At 35.5% G+C, this 22,573-nt stretch overlaps 2 protein-coding genes across 2 annotated transcripts in view; one reads left to right on the top strand and one right to left on the bottom strand.

The window, feature by feature from the left end:
* The window catches only part of LOC140750459 (uncharacterized), a 50,671-nt gene that overhangs the window by 15,860 nt on the left and 12,238 nt on the right, over positions 1–22,573 (bottom strand). The window contains exon 2 of the mRNA XM_073083993.1: positions 4,706–4,818. Within this exon, the coding sequence (XP_072940094.1) occupies positions 4,706–4,771 (66 nt within the window). The 5' untranslated portion in view covers positions 4,772–4,818. The remainder of the gene's footprint in view (positions 1–4,705; positions 4,819–22,573) is intronic.
* Positions 781–4,211, top strand: mmm (missing minor mitochondria). Its single transcript, XM_073083570.1, has one exon. The coding sequence runs from the start codon at positions 872–874 to the stop codon at positions 4,148–4,150; it is 3,279 nt and encodes a 1,092-aa protein (XP_072939671.1). The 5' UTR covers positions 781–871; the 3' UTR covers positions 4,151–4,211.

Below are 22,573 nucleotides of genomic sequence, written 5' to 3' on the forward strand. Positions count from 1 at the left end.
GCAGTCGACTGTTAAAAGGCTATGGTATAGTTTAAACATGGCAAAACCCATCTTGTTTTGACTCTACAAGTATTACCGCCATACCTATTTCTGTTTTAAAACAGCAATTTTAAGTGTTTTGGTTTGAAGGGTGTGGTAAGGATAAGGAATTTAGTCCTCAGAAATAACAACATATCTGTGGCAATCCCATCCTCTCTGGGTTCGAATACAGATATCCATTGTCTATAGTTTACCACTTACTATCAGGTGAATTGCATGCTTGTTTTCTGATTTCTACATTTGCAATTATTTTAAAAATAATACAGTTATTTAAACGTCACTAATTTGTAATATGTTGTAATTTTATTAAGTACTCTACAAACCTTACAAGTGATTATGAAACCAACTTTTGAGGTAGAATTTAATTAAAGCAACCATATAAGATTAAGAATAATCAGTAGTTGAAAATGCAATTTAACAAGCTCTATAATTAAAGACCGAATCCTAATTACACATGTTTTCAAAGGCGTCTCACAGAGATTCATTAGTTAGAACAAGATAATTATCTTTATCACCAACTCTATTGATGTTCAAATGATTTTCTAGTTTAATTAACTTCAAAAGTTTAATTTATATTTACCAAAAATATTTTATATTTTATATATAATTATTTATTTATTCTATTCCTTATTTCGTTCTAAAGAATATTTCATTGAAAGCATTAAAATGAAAATACTTTTTGGTTATAAGTAGGCACTTAATAAACTAACAAATACGTGGTGTAAGAGAACAATACTTTTTGACACTTAAAAGTCAATATTGCGAATAATATTAATATAAAATATTATTTTAAAATAGATAATTTGTTCCAGTTCAGAGCGCTCAAGCAAAAATGACGACAGCTCAACCACAACCGAGACGAAAAAGATTTATTCCAAAGTATGATGTAGAAGGCGTATACAAAGTTATCATTGGCGAGGAAACTCAAATACAAATCGAAATGGTTGTAGGCACCCACATCAATGCTCAATATCCTTGGAAAATGGTCAGCAAAGCAAAGATCATGGAAACCATAGAGGTAGGTGGAGAACTATCTGAGTTTTTTCCCATAAAAGAACATATAGAAGCGTACACCCAAGAATTTCTTCTAATGGGTTACATAGTTGACGAATCAAATGATCTTGACGAATTTTACGTCTGCTGTACGACTGAAGCAAGAGATCATTGCAAACAACAGTCAGACAGATTTATTAAAAGACAAGAAAAGAAATTGGAAAAAGCGGTCCAAAAAAAACCAAGACCATGGAAAGGTCTGGGAAGCGAAGCAGAAATAAAAGAACTGATACCAGTCAATACAAGACCTTTGATGGAAGTTGAGATCCGTGCTAAGTTTCCAATACAAAATCAGACAAATAAATTTCGTGTGCGTGATACTAACTCTGTCAGAGACGGTTATATAGAGTTAACTCCTTACAGACAAAAGTTCAATAATGTTTTTCGCCGTCGTGTTGATTGTGCATCACAGGCAGCACCTGCAATGTGTGAAAGAGCGGCTCAAACAGAATTACGATATCCACAGAATATGTGGACTCAATCAGTTACAGACGCTCTAGGTGATGACACTGACGCTGCTGCGGGCGGTGACGCTTCACGAGGCTCTCCAACTAAAGATGTCGAGGCAGAAGTAGCAGGTAAAAGTTCAGATGAAGACGAGGAAGTGGCTAAAGAGCCCCCAGATGAAGTAGCTCTACAAACGTATCGAGCAGCAATGAAACGTATGCGTAGAGCATCTTATATCAAAATGATAAACAATTTTGTCGGTGATAAGAAGACTGAGATGGAATCAATAGTGGAATTAAATACAGTTATGGATATGTATTGCAACGATTATCCTAATCTCGTTGCAGAAAAAACAGCAGATATTTATGATTCTATGGCATTTGAGGAGTACGTTTGTTTCACTGATGTACGTGCAAAAGACAAGTATGTTTCCTGTGCGATGTTCCATCCAATGTGGACAGGCATAGTTGCAATAGCATATTCAGATGGTTCACCAAGAGTCATGAAAACGTTAAGTTCACGTCCAGATCCAATCCAGAGAGCTGTATATGGTCTAAATCCTGTTTTGATATGGAGTCATATCGATAGTTTGATACCAAAACTTTATTTAGAATGCCCGCGTGAAGTTAAAGTATTATCTTTTTGCCCTTTTGATGAGAATATATTAGTTGGTGGCTGCATAAATGGTCAAATTGTCCTATGGGATATTACTCACAAACTAGAAAACGTTGAGAAAATAGAAGTATTAAGTGAGAAAAGAGAAAAGTATAGAATAGCTATGAATGCTCATATGGGGTGGATGAAAACTGTTCAGGATAATGCAGTAGTACAAGCAACTGCTTTGAGTAATCTGATGACTAGTCACTACGGTCCTGTTACAACGATTAATTGGCTTTCACCTAATTTTATTGTTACACCCACTGGTAAAATGACAGTGATGCAGGATAAAAAGAAATCTCTAATGTTTTTCACTGGTTCGGAGGATGGCGTAATATTAATTTGGAATTTATCAGTTGAAAACGTTACACTTTTTGAGGGAAAAAAGGTGAAGAAATCCAAAAGAGTTCTGAGGAGACCATCGGGTTTATTGGTCGATGTTTCACCTTTTAAAGTATTGGACAGAAACTTACAGCCTTGTTATAAGATCTTGTTGGGAATCGCTGGACAGCCTCAAACTTTGCCGTTACAAAGTTTTGGGATGAACCCTCCTTTAATAAAATACATTTACACCCCAAGGAACACGGGGACGGGCCGAAAATATTTTACTTGCGAGATCGTTCCTCAGAATGAAAGTGAAATAAATACAATTCTTTATTGCGGATCTCAACACGGTGAATTGGCAAGAATAACATGGGAAGGTCACGAATTCAACACTGGTGAAGTTGTGAATTCGGAGTATTGCGACATAAAGTACAATTGCCATATACACGATGGTGTTGTTACGTGCACACAGAAAAACCCCTTTATCAACAAAATAACGTTGACTGTAGGTGGAAAAATTTTTGCGATCTGGTGCGATCAATTAACCAATCGACCGCTCATTTGGAAAAAACGTCCGTGTCGCTTAACTGATGCCGCTTGGTCCTTATATAAACCTAGCTTGTTATTTATAGCTACGTCTGAAGGTGACCTCGAAACATGGGACTTATTACTTAGAAGTGACAAACCAATATCCGTTCAAACTTTATCTGGACATATGTTAACAGGTGTAACATTGCACACTCTGCCTTTAGCAAAAAATATTATAGGCGTCAGTGACGCTAATGGATCATTTAGGATGTTCTTAAACCCACCTATATTCATGATTGAGAATCCAATGTATTTAGGCCGTATGGAAACCATGATAATTAGGGAACTTAAAGTAATGCGATCTTTTATAGCATGGCAAGATGACTGGATGAAAAACAATCCTCAAATTCTCTTGGAAATGAAGCGTAAAGAGGGCGAACTTTTGGCTTTGAAGGAAGAAGAAAAGAAAAGGCTGCGGGAATTAGAAGAAAAGAGACTCGAAGAGGAAGCAGAAGCAAGGAGGCTTCAGAAAATGAAAGTTATAGGTCCAGAAGAGAGATGGCAAATGATAATACAAAAACTCATAGAACGTACCATTGCTGTCAAAAAACGGATAAACAGGGCCGAGCTTATTGAACATGAGAAACCTTTGAGAGAATTAGAAGCACAGCGTCTAGAAAAGGAAAGAAGGATGTTAGAGATAATGAAAAATCAGAAAACAATATTTAATGACACCGTGGCAATATTGTTTCCTGAGGCTATCAAAAAGAAAGAAAAGGTAAAGAAAAGTCTTCTCTCTGACGACAAAGGCGCACTTAAGAAAGAATATCTCGAAGATTATGAGTACTTGAAGAATGGCGCATTTGCTATGGTAAGAGATCATCGGTATAGGATTTCATTTTCATGGGAAGCAACCTTATCTGAAGGTATAGAAAGGAGAGTGGCGTTAAATGCTTATGAAGACTTTATTAAAATGCATAAATTGAGACTAGAGGAAGGTGATTTAACGTCTTTAGCTCCTTCTAAGCAAGGTGGTTCTTTACACCAAATTGAAGAAACCACAGAAGAGACGTCTGAGAGTGATGAGAATCTTATGAAGTAAATAATTGTATTCAAATTATTTTAATTAGCATGTCATTTAATATTTATAAATAAAAACTATAATAAAATGATGTTTTATTGAATCCTTATAGTAATGTAATAGATGATTATTTTAATGCAATTGTGATTCATTATTTGTTGTTACTTTAAAATTTATTTACTGTCATTTTAAATTCAAGTTTAGGATAATAGGTATTATTTGCAATTAAAGGTACTTTTAATTATGCGAAATGATTATGTGGCCACAGCAAACAGCGGCGCGGAATAAGACGAGTGTCGCTACACATTTTTCTGGCTTATCATAAGAATGTCAAGTTGTATTATGTTTGAAGGGTAACGTAGGCTTACATAAATAAATTCCAACTGCAACCTAAGGGGTGACCACGCATTTATACCCTAATGTTGAGTTAATTTTATTTGCCGTAGATTTAATGCCTTTTGGCGGTAGTCAATACATACCATTACTAGGACTGAACGCTAACTCAGTTCAGTTAGTTCAGCTTCAGCGTTCAGCTACTTAAACCTCGAATAAAAACAGAAGGTGTAAAGTATTTACCACATTTAGCTCCTCCATGTCGTCGTCACAGTTGAAGGAGGGCGCCACGCACAGTTTCCGCTTCATATGTGATGGTGTGATGTTGCCTCATACAGTGATTAACGCGCGTACATCTGAAATGGATAGTAGAAGTTAATTGATAGAAAATAGCGACGTCTTTCTTTTTTTTCACTAACTGGTTGTACTAATTTTGGTATATATAAATATTCGCTAGTGGGAATTTATCGGGAATATTTTACGGGAAATATAAACTGGAAAGTAAAATCTCGGGTAGATATACATATAGGTACAAGTTTAATAACAATTTAATTTTGAATATTATGAAATCAGTTGTGTGTCGGTGTCATGACATAACACATCTGTATAGAAGTACCTACTGTTCATTATTTTTGTAATATACGACTTTGCACCGTAACAAGTATACTCCGCGTAAAACTGCTAGTCCGCTCTGAATATAGAAATGAATCGCGTCGCAATAGCAAATTGTAGGACTACACCTGCTCTACTTAAAAGCGGACTAGCAGTTTGGCGCGGACTATATCCACCAAAGTAATGTCCGATTAATGTAGTCAGTAAGTATAAGTAGGTATAATACTTTTGCATGTATCTCACACAACAGACTCCTACAGTACTGATCAACATAGAGCTAATGGAACATTGGAATTGATTTATTGCTAGTCGTTCAGAGTAAATGGTATCCTAACAATGGGATAATCTGTGGAATCGTATCGACGTTACGGAAACGATGGGTTTAATCATCCCATTATCCTCTTACTTGTACATGAGAATTAAACGCTTTATAGACTCACAATAGAATTCCTCGTGCATAAGGAGTAAGGACACACTCAAAATAGCTAGAGGATATATTACATTAGCTCTTACCAGCAGCTTTGTTCGCGGTCTGAGGTCGATGAGAAGATGGGAACGGAACTTATTTTCGGGGTAAAAGGTACCCTATGTCCTTTTCTGGATCCCTGACATTTAATGACAATAGGTTTGATGAAACAAACAAACTCACTTTCGCATTTATAATAATAGGATCGTTTTGATTAGCATATGTATTAAAGACTAGAATCTTGGATTGGATACCGGACTCCTGTGTTTACTGTGTTCACTGTGCACTGTGTTCTGATTTGTAAGACGTGGCTAGAAGAAACATACATACGATGAATTTTTGCTTACTTTTCAGAGTAAGCAACGTGCTCCTGGCCGGTCTTAGGCAGGCCTCACGTCCTATAGAATATTGAAAAATATGTCCATGGGCGGCAGTGGACACTTGGACGGATAGTTAAAGTAACTTAGCTATTTGGCCTTATGGGGACCGATCCTTTAACTATATTTTATTTCGACATGGGTCCCAACAAACATAGATAGATAAATATAAATCCTGATATTTGTAACGAAAGATGATCCGCAACTGTAAGTGACCCACGAAAGTCTTTCATCAAAAAACGGACGCATTAGGATTGATTTATTACTTGTCATTCGGACAGGGCCTTTAATCCGAGGCACTACACTTATTTGCCGTTGGACATGATCCAAATAAGGGTGTCTTTATACAGATGCTGATAAGTTACGCAATTTAAAGCATTGCTGTCATTGATAGACAATTTTCAACACTCAATAAGATCTGTACCATTAAATTTTACTGCAGCAATGTTCTGATTTTAAAGTTATGTTTGCTATTATTTATGTCACATAATGTTGTAGTATTTCTTACAAGTAAATATTTCTTTCTTTCTTTCTTTCATTAAGAACATCCCAAGTATGTATAACTCTGCCTCTCCAATCACCATCATCATTTCTTATAGATATCGACCGTTACTCTTATAGACATTGCAAAAAAATTATATCTTATGAAATAGGAAGCTATGAAAGAGAACCTTTGATATTTGGCAATTGTCTATTTAGGTTTTTTTCTATTGCTTAAAAATGTTGAATAATCTTTAAATACCCAGTGTTACCTAATAAATTCAATTTTGATGTAATTCACACAAGCATGGAATTTACCAAGCACACGCGTTCTCCAAATAGGATACGTTGTCCTGAAGTCAATCATAACGAAAAATCCTGTATAAATCAATTTTAAGTAAAAGCTTTCGAATGACTTTGATGTATGACATGGATATGGACGGCTCCTGAACGCGATCCACGCTTTCCGAAAATGACCGCACATTCCAATTGATTTATCACTTGTCATTTAGGGAATGGGCTTCTAATGGATCGGATTGGTCATTCGAGAGCCTATCGCTGTGGGATTGCTGGTTTATATTATTTTCAATAGAGTCTTATTACGATGAGGTCTAGTATTTTTAAACTTACATGAAGTTCTGCAATACAGCTCTGAATAAGGCAAGTACTGTGGTGGTACCTTTGGAATCAAACCACACGTACCTTATATTATATGTACCTTATACAAAAGCCTGAATTAAATAATTATAAAAGTGTTGTAGACTGAATGACTGCTTAGTCGAATTACCACGAGATTCAGCATATAAAATAGGAAATAAAACTAAGTTCTGATTAATTATGACGTCATTATCATTATCCCTTGTCCAATACTTAGTACGAGTGTAATCTAATGAGGTATCTGCATGAGCATCGAATCCAGACCTCCACGATAAAAAACTTAAATGTATAAGTGCTTATTGTTATAAATGATACCTAATAAATATAACGTTATCTTGTAAAGTTCTATAGTTTAGTACTTTAGTTTTCAACAAAACGAAAAGAAAAATAAAACAGAAATTTTCTGAGAGATATTTGAATTTTCTTTAGGAATACGAGTACAATGGTTATCTATTGTATTCAATTCATTGTTTCATATTTTTTATGTAATAAAATTAGCCTTTTATGCGATAACTTTGTATTAAATATCTGTAAGTAAACAAATTGTATGAACTAAACTTAACCGGATTCTAGTGCGAAATAATCTGATTAGATGGTTCTAGATCCCAATTCCAGGAATAGTACCTGTGATTTTTCAAATTTATTTGATATTAATTTACCTGCTTTAGCGTTCTAGTATGACATCGTAAGAAATCCTCTGGTATGATATTTTATGGTATGGTATCCCATGGTAAGGTATGAGAGTTCTTAAGATAAAAGTTCTCAAAGGTGTGTCTCAAAGGTTTACCAAATCGCTGTTGGCCAGCGCGGTGGCCTAAATCTCTATAACACTAATAGAAGATATGCCCAGGTGTGGAACCGAGTACTTTTCCAGTTTTGAGAACAGAAACTACAGAAGAAGAATTTAATAAAACTCGTTTCTTCTGGGTATACAACTGAGATTTGCTCTCAAAATATTCAAATATTCAAATAAATATAATAAAACAGCTCTTTGTTTTAAATCAATAATTGTACATTTTCAGTAAAATGATATGAGGTATATCATTTCTGGAATAGAATTCAAAGAGAACCAGCGAAGAAAATTGGACAGTGATTCAATTTTGGTAATCGTCAAAGAAATTCTATCTATTTTAGAATAGACTAGATCAGGGTAAATTTTCTATAAGCCAATTGACAGAACCTTCGAATACTAAAACGTTGAATGAATAAGGATTTCGCGTATAACGATGTTATTATGTAATTTGGGAATTTACATACATATATGAAAGCCTTGAGATGTCGATAGCAGACATAGGCATCCTCAGATATACAACAATAACGAAGTGAATAAAATAAAATAAAGTTTTTTTTTATATTATATGAGTAGCAGACGAGCATGCAGTACACCTCATGGTAAGTGGCTACTGGACACCCATGGACATGTGTAATCAACCCCAAATAGGATTAGATAATGGTCGGCCACAGATGCGCCGCTACCCCTAAGGACTAAGCTTGAACGCCTCGGATAAGTATGTCTTCCTTACCACACTTCAAACCAGAACACAGCAGCGCTTAACACTGCTGTTATGAGAAATAGGTGTGGCGGTGGTGCCGCCGGAGTCGAACCACAAAGCGTTCTACCATCCTCGATTAGTAAAGGTGAGGTGAGGTGAGCTTTGTCCTTTGTCGAGTAGACCAGTCCAGTTCGGTTCTGTCCGATGCGTTCTGGTCACCTCACCTCACCTTATCTCATCATTTAAAAACAATGACAAAATAGTTTAATAAGAAAGCTATTTAATGAATTTCATGTAAAATGAGGTATAATTAATTACCTAGCGTGACATGTCACTAATCTGAACAAAGCTGACGTCATAAGTAAAGTTAGATTTTAAATCTTGATTAATTATTTTAAGGTTACCGCCGTGTACAAGGCCGTGAAATTATATATTAATTTGGGAAAGTGACTGAATTAAATGTATTTTATAATAAACGTTGGTTATAATAAATGGTTTTTGTAATAAACGTTGTAGAACAAGAATGTTTTAACGGTGAGCTACCATCGCCAAATCTATTTTTTGTGCGGAAACTTATATACATATATCGATATATCGGATGACTTACAGTGAAGTCGACTAGCGTAGTCCTCGGGAGTGGCAGCGCATCTATGATCGGCTTTAGATAGAAACTGTGTTCTGTATGGAGTTGGTTATATATCCATAGGTATCAGAAATCATTTACCAAAAGGTTGTCTTGATCCTCATTTGATATTTCAATGTTATAAAACGCAAATACTTCAAGCTCCGCTACGCTATAACCCCACGATAGCTAAATGAAAATGAACGACGTAAGATATAGGAGTATAGAATAGACATCATCATTTTCGTTTTCATCTTGAGTTCGACGTTTATTTATTTAACTATATATAGCAGGCATTTAAGCTAATGGATACATACGTACATTCGTCAAACTTTTTACACGTTCCAGATAATCGTCGGTTTCTACGCAATTTCGACTAAAAGCTTTCGACGAATGATGTTTGGCGTACTCCAGTTATATCATTGTAATAATAGTAGAACGGTTTTAAATGTTATGATTTTTAAAAAGGATATTAGTAATAACATACAAGCAAAAAAGTTGTTTTCTACGTTGGAGGTTTAGGTTAGGTTAGATTAGAATAATATCTACTAGAACGGCTTTAAATGTTATGATTTGTAAAAATAATATTGGTTACTTCAGTTATATTATTATGGTAATAGAAGAACGATTTTAAATGTTATGCTTTTTAAAAAGGACTTTTAAAGAAGAGAAGGATTTTTAAATGTTATTAGTAATAACAGACTAGCAAAAATTTGGCTTTCCACGTCGAAGGTTTGGGTTGAAATTCGTAGATAATATGGCGGCATCATCACCACGCTTAAATCTGTTTTATAACACCAGAGTCAAGGCTACAGTATTCTGGTTTGAAAGGTGTACGAAAGGAGAGATTAACACGACACTTTATTTAACTCCCTCCTGGGAAGTAACAACGTATATGTTACGAACGTTAGGTCCCCAATCTTATTTGAGAGTATCTATTAGATATCCATTGCAGTGCTTTCCAACCACTGGACAGCTTGCTCCTTAGTTAAATTTAAAATATAGCCAAGGTTTTTTCCATAGAATTAACATTTTTTTTTGGTACGCCAATTACTCCCGAAATTTAGACGAATCCAATGACATCTCGTATTTTAAAGTCCGTCAAGCCGTTCGGGCTGTAGGGAAGAGAATGAAACACACACACACACACACATACATACGCTCGAAAACCATAACCCTACACAGTCGGGTAAAATGATTATCAGGCGTAATATCGGAACTGACGAAGGAAAACAAAGGCCAAAACGGTAGTAATGTATAAATAATGCAATCCAATCCAATAATGTACCCTAACCATTTTCGGTATATATACTTACGAAACGCGTATATTTGTAGAATTTATGCGCCCCAAGAGTTCAGTCGGTTAGAAAAGCTTTTTGCAAAATGATGTACTGTCATTCTCAACTTTGATAAGAAATGAAATATATTTATTTTGTACAGGCCTGAGAAGGGACTTACAAATTATCAGTTACCATATAAAAAAAGCCAAGCTAAAGCCCCATTTTTAAGAAAACAGCAGTGTTAAGCTTTGATGTGCTCTTGTTTGAAGGGTGTGGTAAGGGACATATACTTTTTCGAAGCATTACAGCTTGGTCCTCAGGGGTAGCGGCGCATCTGTGCCTGTCCTCAGATTGAAATATAATCTTTTCTGGTATAGATTACAGATCTGCATGGGCGGCAGTAACCACTTGTTCACCATCAGGTGGACTGTATGTTCGTCTGTTGTTTCTATATTAAAAACGTATTATAAGCAAAATATTGTAACACACAATTAGTAGGTATCTGCTCAGTCCTACACCATTTAAACATATTTGTCGTTGTCATATTTCGTTTCATATTGGTCGTTAACGTTAAAATTTGGAGTCCCATATGGTAACAGATTAAACAAGCTTTATTCAAATTACTTGAAACGAATGCCGCATTCATACATATTATTAAAGTCTTTTGTCCTTTATAATTCAAATGAATTTAAATATTAATAGGAGGTTTCGCTGTTAGCATGTTTAGGCTTTTATATCATTAGTACGTAGACTTGAATGAATGAATTCTGAAAGGTTACATTTTTGGACGATAATTAGGGACCTTTATTTTAGTATTTTCGGTCTGTAGACAAAAATAGATTTTGAGAAATTCTTGCGGCAAAGCTAAACTAAGGGTCATGATTTAACAAGTAATTTATCTGTATAGTCATTATAAACTTGTTCATATACGTTTACGAAGAATTACGTTGTAATCTTATATATAAAATTCTCGTGTCACAATGTTAGTTACCATACTCCTCCGAAACGGCTTTACCGATTTTCACCATATGTTATATGCATATTCAGTAGGTCTGTGAATCGGCTACTATATATTTTTTATACCCCTGAGTGATAAGGGCTGTTCACCCTTACCTTTTTTTATTTATATGGCAACACTACATTTGCCGGATCAGCTAGTACATAAATAAAAAACATGCTCGTTGCATAACTTCTTTTGTGGGTAGTTGGTGAAAAACCATGAAAATATGCCTAAAAGACGTGGTATAGTAAATTCTTATAAACGACGAACTAAACTAGGCATATACGACGAATCTCCTTTGGGAATTTGGTTAAAAAGCTAGAATGAGCTTGTGTAATGAAATGTGACGTAATAATATAATATAATATAATATAATGATAATGTAATCTTATGAGATGTGGTTGAGTATGAAATCTCTTGTAGGTAGTGTTTTAAATAATAATCACATTAGTAGTTTGGGCACGTGCCTGCACCGTTTTCGTTATTCTTGTACTGTTTTGTTAACTATTTTGCTCTAATCTGAAATAATTTTCTTAATTAATATTCTTGTTATCATATATGCTATTGCTATCTGTGAAAATAAGTACAATTGTGTGTCTATTTCAAATTACACGCATTTATAAGCTTTAATTATATAACAATAAAATAAATGCGTTTTAAAATAGTTTATGTAATACAAAACCATCTCTTATTTTCTCATTTTGGAATAGTTTATGCATACATCTCTTATTTATTTATAATACGGCACGGAGAAATGTAATAAAACTTTATTTCGAAAACGGCTCTATGTATACGGCGCTTTCACTCAAAAATATCATACGAACTTACGAACATAAAATTTAGTGACACAAATCTCACAAAAATCTCACGTCATAAGATATTTAATTTAGATTAGGTTAGGTACATATCGAAAATATTTAGGACATTCTCCCAAGGAAGTGAAAATCATAAAACAATGTTATTAACTCTGGCTTTACTTAAAAATATACCATTATTCTCAGAAATTGTATCAAGAAGTCCGTATGAGAGCAGCATCCGCCATCTTGCAACCATCCATCATGATTCTGTAATGTGCAATCATAATATTTATGCTTTACGTGTTATTTCTATGGGGAGGCGAAAATAGATAATGGATTGTTACATTATGCTGAGGCGTAACGATTATTATAGGGTAAATGACTTTGTTTACGTATCGACGATCTAATGGATTAGTGGTTATCGTAACGAATGAGTACCGGGTTTGATTCGCGGTAAAAAATGGAAAAGTGTAGGTAATTAATAATTTAGAGACACATAATTAAATTGAAACATAACTTTTTTGCCCAATAACATCAGTATTAAGACCAATTTTATGTGTGTCCTAGTTATTCGAGATATTCCAATTTAGTTCGCAGGGCAGCAATGTTTCTGTGGTCGACCTCAGGTACAATCTAATTTATAGCCAATTACTATCAGTTGGACCGTACGCTCGTCTGCTAGTCCTGTATTATAAAAATAATAGACTACTTTTGCGCTTGCTATTCCCATTTGATAGAAAGTAACGCGTCAGAAGTGTTCACTTTACGCGAAAAGTAATAAAACTTGAACATTTTTTAATTAACATGTTGTAATAAGCCTAAAACGAGCGCGATAAAAACGCTATTACAACCGCTTCAAAGAAGCAATTTGCGAAAATCTCTCATTCGCAAATAAACGTTCGCGTTGAAAGATACTTAACATACGTACATAAACACATCGCTTTTTATTGCTTTTATATAAATGTATCATATTAAACAAGATTTGTTTTTGGCTACCTTCATGTCAGATTTTTCCGCCATGCCATTTTAATATGACTTGGTCGGAACGTGTCTTAAATATTTTTAGACCGGCGATTAGGCCTCCTAAAATAGACGAACTAACTTATGATAGGTAGCTATTTAGCACGATTAAAAAAATCGACTGGAATTTGTTAAGACTTGTAATGGGGTATCATTCCTTTAAGGGAGCCAGTTGTAGGAAAAGTTTCGAGTATAGGGACATAAAAGTGATGGCAAACGATAAACGATAAATCGCCATGAAACGAATAAAAATTATCTAATCCGCCGTTTTGTGGCGGTGGCCATCTTGTATTTACAATAACACTGCATAGGTATATGTACACAACTGTATTGTCATTGTCGGGTCGATAAAATTGTTAAACAACAAAACAGAACATAATGTAATAAAATTATCATATCCACACATTTTTACCTGATAGGAGTGGTAATGTTTTCTATCGTATGTACGGTCCATCATCATACTGCAGCCTACCCTAATTGGCGCCACTCCAAACGGTTATGTGGTCTTAGAATCAAGCGGTTTCCCTCTGGTTTCTTCAGGCCGTCGGTCCACCTGGTCGGGGGCCAGCTGTGTTCCTTTTGTCGAAATGCCAAATTGTCACGACTACCGTTTGGCGAGGTAATGATATATTTAGAGACAAAGAGAAAGAGAGAGATAGAGAATTCATTAATATCCATTACGTATTAGAGAAGTTCGTATCTCTCGTGTGTAGAGTGTCTAATTTGAAAGCCTGATGTAATAGTGGGTTGAGTTAGCAAACTTCGAACCGAATGTGTTACGAAAGTTTTAATGCTGTTTCAATGGATAATTTCAAAGTTTCAATAGTAATCATTGGTTGCTTATAATTGGTGTAATCATCAGTCAGTATTGTTACTTTGTTATTGATATTTTTAATGAGATATACCCATATGGTGTTGTGAATGTTTGATACGTTTGTAAGTAAAATTGTTTACGTGTAAGTGAATTGTAAATATTTTAATACAAATATGGCATTATTTTCGTTAGTTATGGTAAACATTTCACGGATAGACATAATATTTTTTATATATCACTAATGGAAAGTACGTATCTGTAACCAAGTCTATATACAACGGGGGTCCTACCTGAAGTCTATTAAAATGTGTTGCCACGTTAGAGCATCGACATGATCGCTTCATATTTGAACTATCGCTTCATATTTCTGAAGGTGGTAGAACCCTTTGTGGTTCGACTCCGGCGGCACCACCGCCACACCTATTTCTACCTAATAACAGCAGTGTTAGGCGCTGCTGTGTTCCGGTTTGAAGGGTGTGGTAAGGGAGACAGACTTTTCCGAGGCGTTCCATCTTAGTCCTCAGGGGTAGCGGCGCATCTGTGGCCGACCTCAGGTAGGAATATCAAATCCTATCTGGGATTGATTACAAATGTCCATGGGCGGCAGTAGCCACTTACCATCACGTGGACTGCAAGCTCGTCTGCTACTCTGATATTATAAAAAAAAAAAAAAAAAAAAAAAAAAACTAGACCTAAAGCAAACCAAGCCATCATAGATGAATATTCTTTATCGCACACTTCAATTGGCCATAACAATAATACACAATTAGGATAGGATCCAAATATTTCCACCGTGAACTGCTTAATACTTGAAAAGATCGAATCGTATTTGTTCCACCACCTTTAGACGTACAAATAGATCGTTTAAAGTCCAATCTTATCTAATGTGCCCTAAATCTAAATCTAATCTAGACTAAAAGAGTTTTTTGCGCCGTTTCATCTTAACAAAAACGCCTTGCGAAGCGGCGAATGGTAAAGCTTCAATTGAATAAGCATATATACAGTAAAGAACTTTGAAATAATACTAGGTTGGAAGGAAAACTAACATTCTCACGTTCGTGATCAAACCCGAAACCTTTGCCGACAGAGCGGTATGGTGACTGCTCCGTCAAGTTAATGATAGCGATTACTTAAGATTTTTAAACTGGTGAAATACCAAACGAGCGGTCCACCTGATGAGAGGTCATAGTACCACCTTTTGATATTTGTAACCAACCCTGCACAGAACAGGTCCTACCTGAAGCCAATCTGAGGTGTATTGCTACTTCAGGACAAAGAACCCTGATGTAAGTCAGTCGATACTCATACTTTTCCACCAAAACACAATTGGAATTGTGTCCTGATCCGGTAGAAAAGAAAAATATTGTGACTTATAATTTATAAGTAGGTATACAAAATAAGGACATTTCATTTACTGACAATATCATAAATGCCGTACACAATCATCTTAACGTTACGAAAACAAAAGACAAATGCGCTGTTTTTTCGGATCTTTTCAGCTGAGGTCGTGTTCTTATTCCGTAAAAATTAGTTTCAATTTGATTCATATGATCCGTTAAAAAAAAATGTAATTTGTAAGTGCCCGCAGGTCTATACAAAATAGAGACATTTCATCTGACTGACATACAATATAATCATGTAGTACGAGTATATGCCGTACATCATCTTTATGTTACGATGTCTGCCGTCTCGCAATTTCAGAGTAATACGCTGCACTAATTACTCCGGCACAAATACATACGTATTTAGAATATTCATTGCTATTACCCTCAAGGATACTACGGTATTAAAACGTATATTATGTGTACATTGTATATTATTTAAGAAGGAATTAAGGAGGAAACATTTAATATTTTACGGTACCGTATCTAATGGGTATAAACAGAACACTACAGATAATAACAAATACAAGAATTCAAACAACCGCTATTTTTTTGGTGTTTTTTACTTTGTCTATTGAAAGTTAATATTGGTAGAAAAATCAAATTTCGTCAATGCTTTTACTTCTATGGTAGTTATGATGATAAAAGTAGAAATAAAAAATAAATGAAAATTTGGTGGTACGGTGGAACTCCATGTGAGAGTTCGACTCACACTTGGCCAATTATTTATTTATTTATTTATGCACAAAAAAATACAACATAAAAGAGAGCTATATCTAAAATTTAGTGCAAAGGCACTGCTTATTTCTAAAGAAATTTCTTCCAGCAGACCTGAGATTGGAAATTGGTTAACACCTGGTAAGCGTGCACTTTTAACATAATATATAACATGAATAATATTATAATATATGAACATAAATATATATATATATATATATATATATATAAAGTAATAAAATACACAAAAAATATACATATACATTTAATACTTACATACATAATATTTTAATACTTATACGGTTAAGGACAGGTAGTGATTTTTTTGTCTTTTCTTAAAGATATGGATGTTTTTAGAGTCGCGTATATTTGGAGGAAGCGAATTCCGCAACCTGACTGCATGAATAGTGAAGGAGTTGGAATAGGAACTGGTTCTATGTGATGGGAAGTTAAGGAGAGTCTTTAAATGGGTTCTACAGGGAGCAATAGAGAGAAACGCTCTCGCAGATAGGATGGAGAGGTTGGATTGTGACGGATATTATACAGCAAACATAAAATCCGAGTGTTTCTGCGAAGGCGGATTGGGAGCCACTTGAGTTCCTTGCGAAAGTGTGAGACATGGTTGACCATGTCTCACACTTTCGCAACCGTTCGTTCGCAACTTTTCGTTTACGAATACCGAAGATGAAACGAATACATAGGTTTTGCAAGCATTCAAGTTTGTTAAGTAGCTCCTCTGTAGCATCCAGGTAACAGGTGTCAGCATAGTCAATAATGGGTTGAATTATTGATTGATTGATTGATTGAGCGAGAGAATTTTTTTCTTTTAGAATTATTTATAATATTGAAGGTACATATGAGTATGCAATCTGCGTGATGGTAAATGGCTACTGCCACCCACGTAGTAACATTATACGAAGTATTTGAAATTACTAGCTGCTTCGGTGCCACAAAAAATGAAAACCGACATTCGAAAATCCTAAAGTTACAAAAATTGGGTCGACAGAGAGTATTTCGAATATCTCTTTAATTTTCGCGCAGAGGGGCCCGGGTTCGATCTCCAGCCAGACAGATTTTTAAATGGTGAATTTATATTTCTGTTTCTGGATCTGGGTGTTTGTGTATTTGCCTCTGTGTGTGTCCATTGCACCCAGGTTACATGGTATCCTAGTGTGGGGCTGTGAGTGTAGAAAGCGTTTAAGCGTTTATATTTAAGTTGAATATAAGAACCTTTAGTTAAACTCAAAGATTTTTTCAAATATTCATCAAATTCAAATTCATATTAAATTCATTTATTGCAGGATAAGTTGGTATATAAACGTGAACATAAAAACATTAATGCACAAATACAAATTGTTCGTAAACGACTGCTATAGTTAAAAAATGTGAAGCAGCCATTTACGCCCACCTCTGGACAATGAGAAAGTATGTTCTGCTTACTGAACTATTACAATTTTCTTTTACAACTATAATAAATCTATTTAATAACAAATACATTTATTAAATTACGAATTAAAGTTACTCTTTTTAGAAGTGAATAGTCTATAATAATAATAATATATGTGTGTGCATGTGCGTGTGTGTATGCATGCGTGTGTGTGCGCGTGTGTGTGGGTGTAAGTGTACTGTCATTTTCCAATTACAAGTGTTTCACACTCATTCATGTCAACTGTTATGCAACTAACTACCTACCTACGTGTCCGAAAATGAACGTGAACGAAAGTGAACGAAAAGTTAACCTGACCCGAAGCAGTTCGATAGTTGAACTTCTTAAGCGTCGAAAGTAGAAAATTGCAGTTTCGGAAAATTTTATGAGTACCTCCTCACAAACTACAAACTATATAAAGTTACTTTACAAACTACGGAAAGTTCACGTTTCCTTTTGGTTCACGACAAAAGGAAATTGGAGTTAAAATTTACGTACAAGTAGAGTACTCCTTTGTAGTGGAAATTTCTTTCCCCGTCACATTTCGTCGAGTAACATTTGGATTTATAAAAATCGACTTTAGTTTTAGCAGAATGGTCTCTGATTTCTGGAACCTTCATCCACACCACATTTTTGCCATTTTCCACAATAACATTCTTGCTTATTCCATTAATCTGCATTCTGCACTTGATTTATCAACAAAAAATATGATTTCAAGAGAGGAAATAAAATAAGGAGACATGATAAACCCACTCCCATTGCAGCTGTTAGGTTCGCGTCTCCTCTCAAAATAAGAGGATTAGACATAGTCCACAGTGCTGGCCGAGCGTGTGTTGGGTCTGTATTTTTTTCGATCTCTCAGGTTTGCTCACGATGTTGAACAAGGAAAAATCATAGGTGCGTGCCTGAGAGTCGAACCTGAGACTCGGATCCCTCAACCAAGAGGCTGAGTTTCAACCACTGGGATATCACTGCTTTAATTGTAGAGTATTTAGATTTGTCACACACCATATGGTGCCCTTTATAGAACGAGGTACTAGGGCCCACTTATAAGCTTTGCAAGTTTGTATGAACTGATCTCGCACAGAGGAGAGAAGTTTGCGGCTAACTCTCAAAGTGCATAATAAATCTTGTCAGAATGCTCGAGTGAAGCTTCGAAGTTAAGATAAAGAGTAAAGACGATCGTATATTATTCTAGTGGTGTTTATTATAACGTAGCAGAACCCTTTGTGGTTCGACTTCGGAGACACCATACATTCATTTTCTGCCTAGTCTAATACCAGCAGTGTCAAGCAGCAGCGAGACACATTTATCCGAGACGATTCAACTTAGTCCTCAGGTACATTAGGTAGCGTCGTATTTGTGGGCGAACTCGGGTAGGGCTGTAATTTCCACGAGCAGTAGTGACCTACGATCAGGTGGACTGCATACTCGTTTGCAACTCCTATATATTATAAATAAAATGCATTTACTTACTTATTAAGACATATTATTATTACGTACACTTCAAACTAAACTACAACAGTGGTAAACAGTTGCTGTATAAAAGAAATAAGTGCTGCTGCCGTTACTGACAACGCAGCTGTCGACGACGACGACTGCTGTTGACGACTACAAAAATTCTGCTGCGTAAATATTCATATAAACGGCATTATATATCATCTTTGCTTATCATCATCTATCATGTCGTACTATATTACCTCTCTTATAAACTATTTTGCCCGGTTGGTGGGCTATTTGATGGCGTAAGATAGAATGAAATACGAGACCGACTATGATAAGTTGCGTTTGTGTGAACATGAAACTGGCTAGGGCCCACTATGAATAATCAATCTGTCTCTAGTTTTACGTACAAAAGACATAAAATTGTGAATTTCCACTTCTTAGAAATTATAGATGGAAATTTGATAATTTCTAATAGATGCATGTACTGTCTAAGTACAGAATAGGCACACTATCTTATAGAGCCTCTTTAATTCTAGGTCTAACAGAAAACAATTAAATATTACTAGCAACCAAAACAACGGAAGCTTAAACTTTACTTGTTCCACTATTCATCTAAGGAAGTAAGTTAGTTGTTTTGTGGTGATTTCAACTGTAATGATTTGTAGTTACTTTGTCAAGTACTTAAGTTGGACATAGTATTAAAACTTCAAACTAGAACAGTAGCCCTTGCTCTATTAATCCCATAAATTTAGGGGACACTATGCCGTCCTTATAATTTGGAATTTCCCTTTGTCTTTCCGCTTGGCTGCACTTACTGAATTTAGTAGGTGTATACACGACGCTGAGTATTTCCGGCATTTCCGGAAAACGAGTTTTTAGGGTACCCTACCCAAAGGATAGAAACGGAACCCTATTACTACCTCTCCGCTGTTTCTCCGTCTTTCCGTCTGTCACAGGGCTCTATCTCCTGATCCGTAATAGATAGACACTTAAAATTTTCACAGAATATGTATAATGACGCGCTATAACAAATACTACCTATAATAAAAAAAATTGGGAAATTTCGTGCTACGGAACCTTCCATTTTGCGAGTTCGACTCGTACTTGTGCACTTATTTATTTTATTGGGTTTTTTTTTGGAAAAGTAAACTTTTATATAAGTTACTTTAATTATTTATTATATGAATTTCGATGTATTACATCTTATTTATACCTTAGTTATTACAATAATAAAGTGTACCAGCAAATGAAAATTTGGTGCTCCTCACGTACAAATCGGTGTAGCGGTGGTGACACATTTAACGCATTAGGACTTCACATTTCCTAACATCTTTGATGCATATATTCAAATACTTCTGCAAATATTGTTACAGTATCACGATAAATTCTGATCTAAGAAAATAATAGTGAACATCCAGTTGTAAATAAAATATCTGGCACGTGGATTTCAATCTCAAAGGAACTTCGTCTGTTTTTCAAAGAATATCAAGTATCATTGTGGAACGAACAGTAAAATAGCTTATTTATTTAACGCTTTACAAAAGAAAATTGGATAGATTCTTTAAGATTGGATAAGTTGAATAGTGATAGAACCACTACAGGTCGACCACAGGTACCACCATCACAGCTATTTCAAATGTAAAGGACTTCTTGCCTTTGATGGAAGAGTATAGATGCCAGTTGACATATGAAGCGATCATTTTTAAGATTCTGTATTGAAGGGATAAAAACGAAATCCTTTTATTAAGCCTTCGTTGTCCGTCTGTCACAGTGTTCAATCTCATTAACCATAATTGACAGATACTTGAATTTTCTGTCTTTAGTTTAAGCACCGCATTTTTAAAACTTTCGGATTTTACCTCATTTTACAACCGCGCAAAAATGCGTGCGAATTACCAAGCTTTCCTATTAACTAGTTAAGAAATTAGGGATCGTCAGAGCAATAACAAAGCCATTACAATAAACACTAGCCAGACCCAATAATAGGTATTGGCTAATAAACTAACGAACTAATTTAGTATTCCAGGCGTGAACAGGCACTGAACAGGCTAATTATCGTCCCACCCCTCACTCTAATTACCTAATGGATCCATCCGAGCTCTCACAAAGGTTTTTTGTAAGTTAATTTAATAAAAATACACGTTACAATGACACACCCATTTAACATTTTAAATATTGAAATAGCAAACGTGGGAAACGTAGAGAGCCTAGTGGTTAAGAAAGTCGGCCCATTGGTCGAAGGGTCCGAGGTTCAATTCCCAGGCGCACCTCTGATTTTTCAAAATTATGTGCATATTAGAAATTAATTATCAATTGGAATTAGAAATTAATTATCACATGGAAAACATCGCGATGAAACCCGCATACCTGCGAAATCTTAAAAAAAAAGAAAAATGGTTTTATGTGAAGAAATACGCAAGTGCGTATTTCTTCACATACCAGCGCGGTGGACTAACTATGTCCTAATCCTTCTTATTCAGAGAGGAGACCCGTACCCAGTAGTGGGATAGTAGTGGTTTGATGATAATGATGATGATTAGGAGGAAACGAGAGTGCTTCCTATGCATATTTGTAACCAACTCCATAAATATCCATATGGTACATGGTACCTGAGGCCTATTTGAGATGCGATGCCACTCCTGAGAACTCTTAAGATGCTCGCCTTATAGTAAGTCTTGAAGGTGGTATGGGAGACAGACTTTTCCGAGGCGTTCCAGCTTAATCCTCAGGGGTAGCGGCGCATCTGTGGCCGACCTCAGGTAGGAATATCTTATCCTATCTGGGGTTGATTACATATGTCCATGGGCGGCAGTAGCCACTTACCATCAGGTGGACTGCATGCTCGTCTGCTACCCTTATATTATATAAGAAAAAAAGTCAGCTGGTATTTACATCCTTTCACCAAAACGCAAGAGCTGCTTCACGTTAGAAATAGGTGTGACGGTACCTTTCCTGGTAAACTATGCCAGTTCTACCTGCTTTTAGCTTTGTAGGACTAAACTATTTCTAACATATTTATTTGCTGGAATAAGCTTCAAAAGTTCTTAAAATTATATACAATTCTCTTCATTGACAATTGCCTTGTCGGCATGCAAATGTAGGTATGTAAACTTGTTTGTCCGCGATTTTCTCAGAAACTACTGATCCAATTTGGATGGAGTTTTCGTTATTATGTAATTGAAGCAGCAAACAACCACGTAGCTGTCACCGTTTTATGCAATAGTAGCTTTTACCCGCGGTCAGAGGTTCAATATTCGTTTCTATCTATTGCTCGCGAACAGTACTATTTTCGGCATAAAAGGCCCCTATGTCTCTTTTCTGGACCCCAGACTACATATGTACAAAATTTCATGATAATCGTTTTGGAACTTAGGCGTGAGAGCGTAACAAACTAACGATATCACTTTCGCATTTATAATATTCGATAGAATAAGTAACTAACCGGTACGACACCCACCTACTATCGGTTTCTACTGCCCACGGAGAGCTGTAATCTATTCCACAAGTAGGGAACTAAGATAT

The sequence above is a fragment of the Epargyreus clarus genome, unplaced genomic scaffold (assembly GCF_041222505.1).
Source record: "Epargyreus clarus isolate Ecla_fem2 unplaced genomic scaffold, WU_Ecla_fem_2.2 ptg000019l, whole genome shotgun sequence".
Lineage (NCBI taxonomy): Eukaryota > Metazoa > Arthropoda > Insecta > Lepidoptera > Hesperiidae > Epargyreus > Epargyreus clarus.

Bases quoted from the DNA above. Each gene is read 5' to 3' on its own strand.
- mmm (XM_073083570.1), top strand. From the start codon at position 872: ATGACGACAGCTCAACCACAACCGAGACGAAAAAGATTTATTCCAAAG.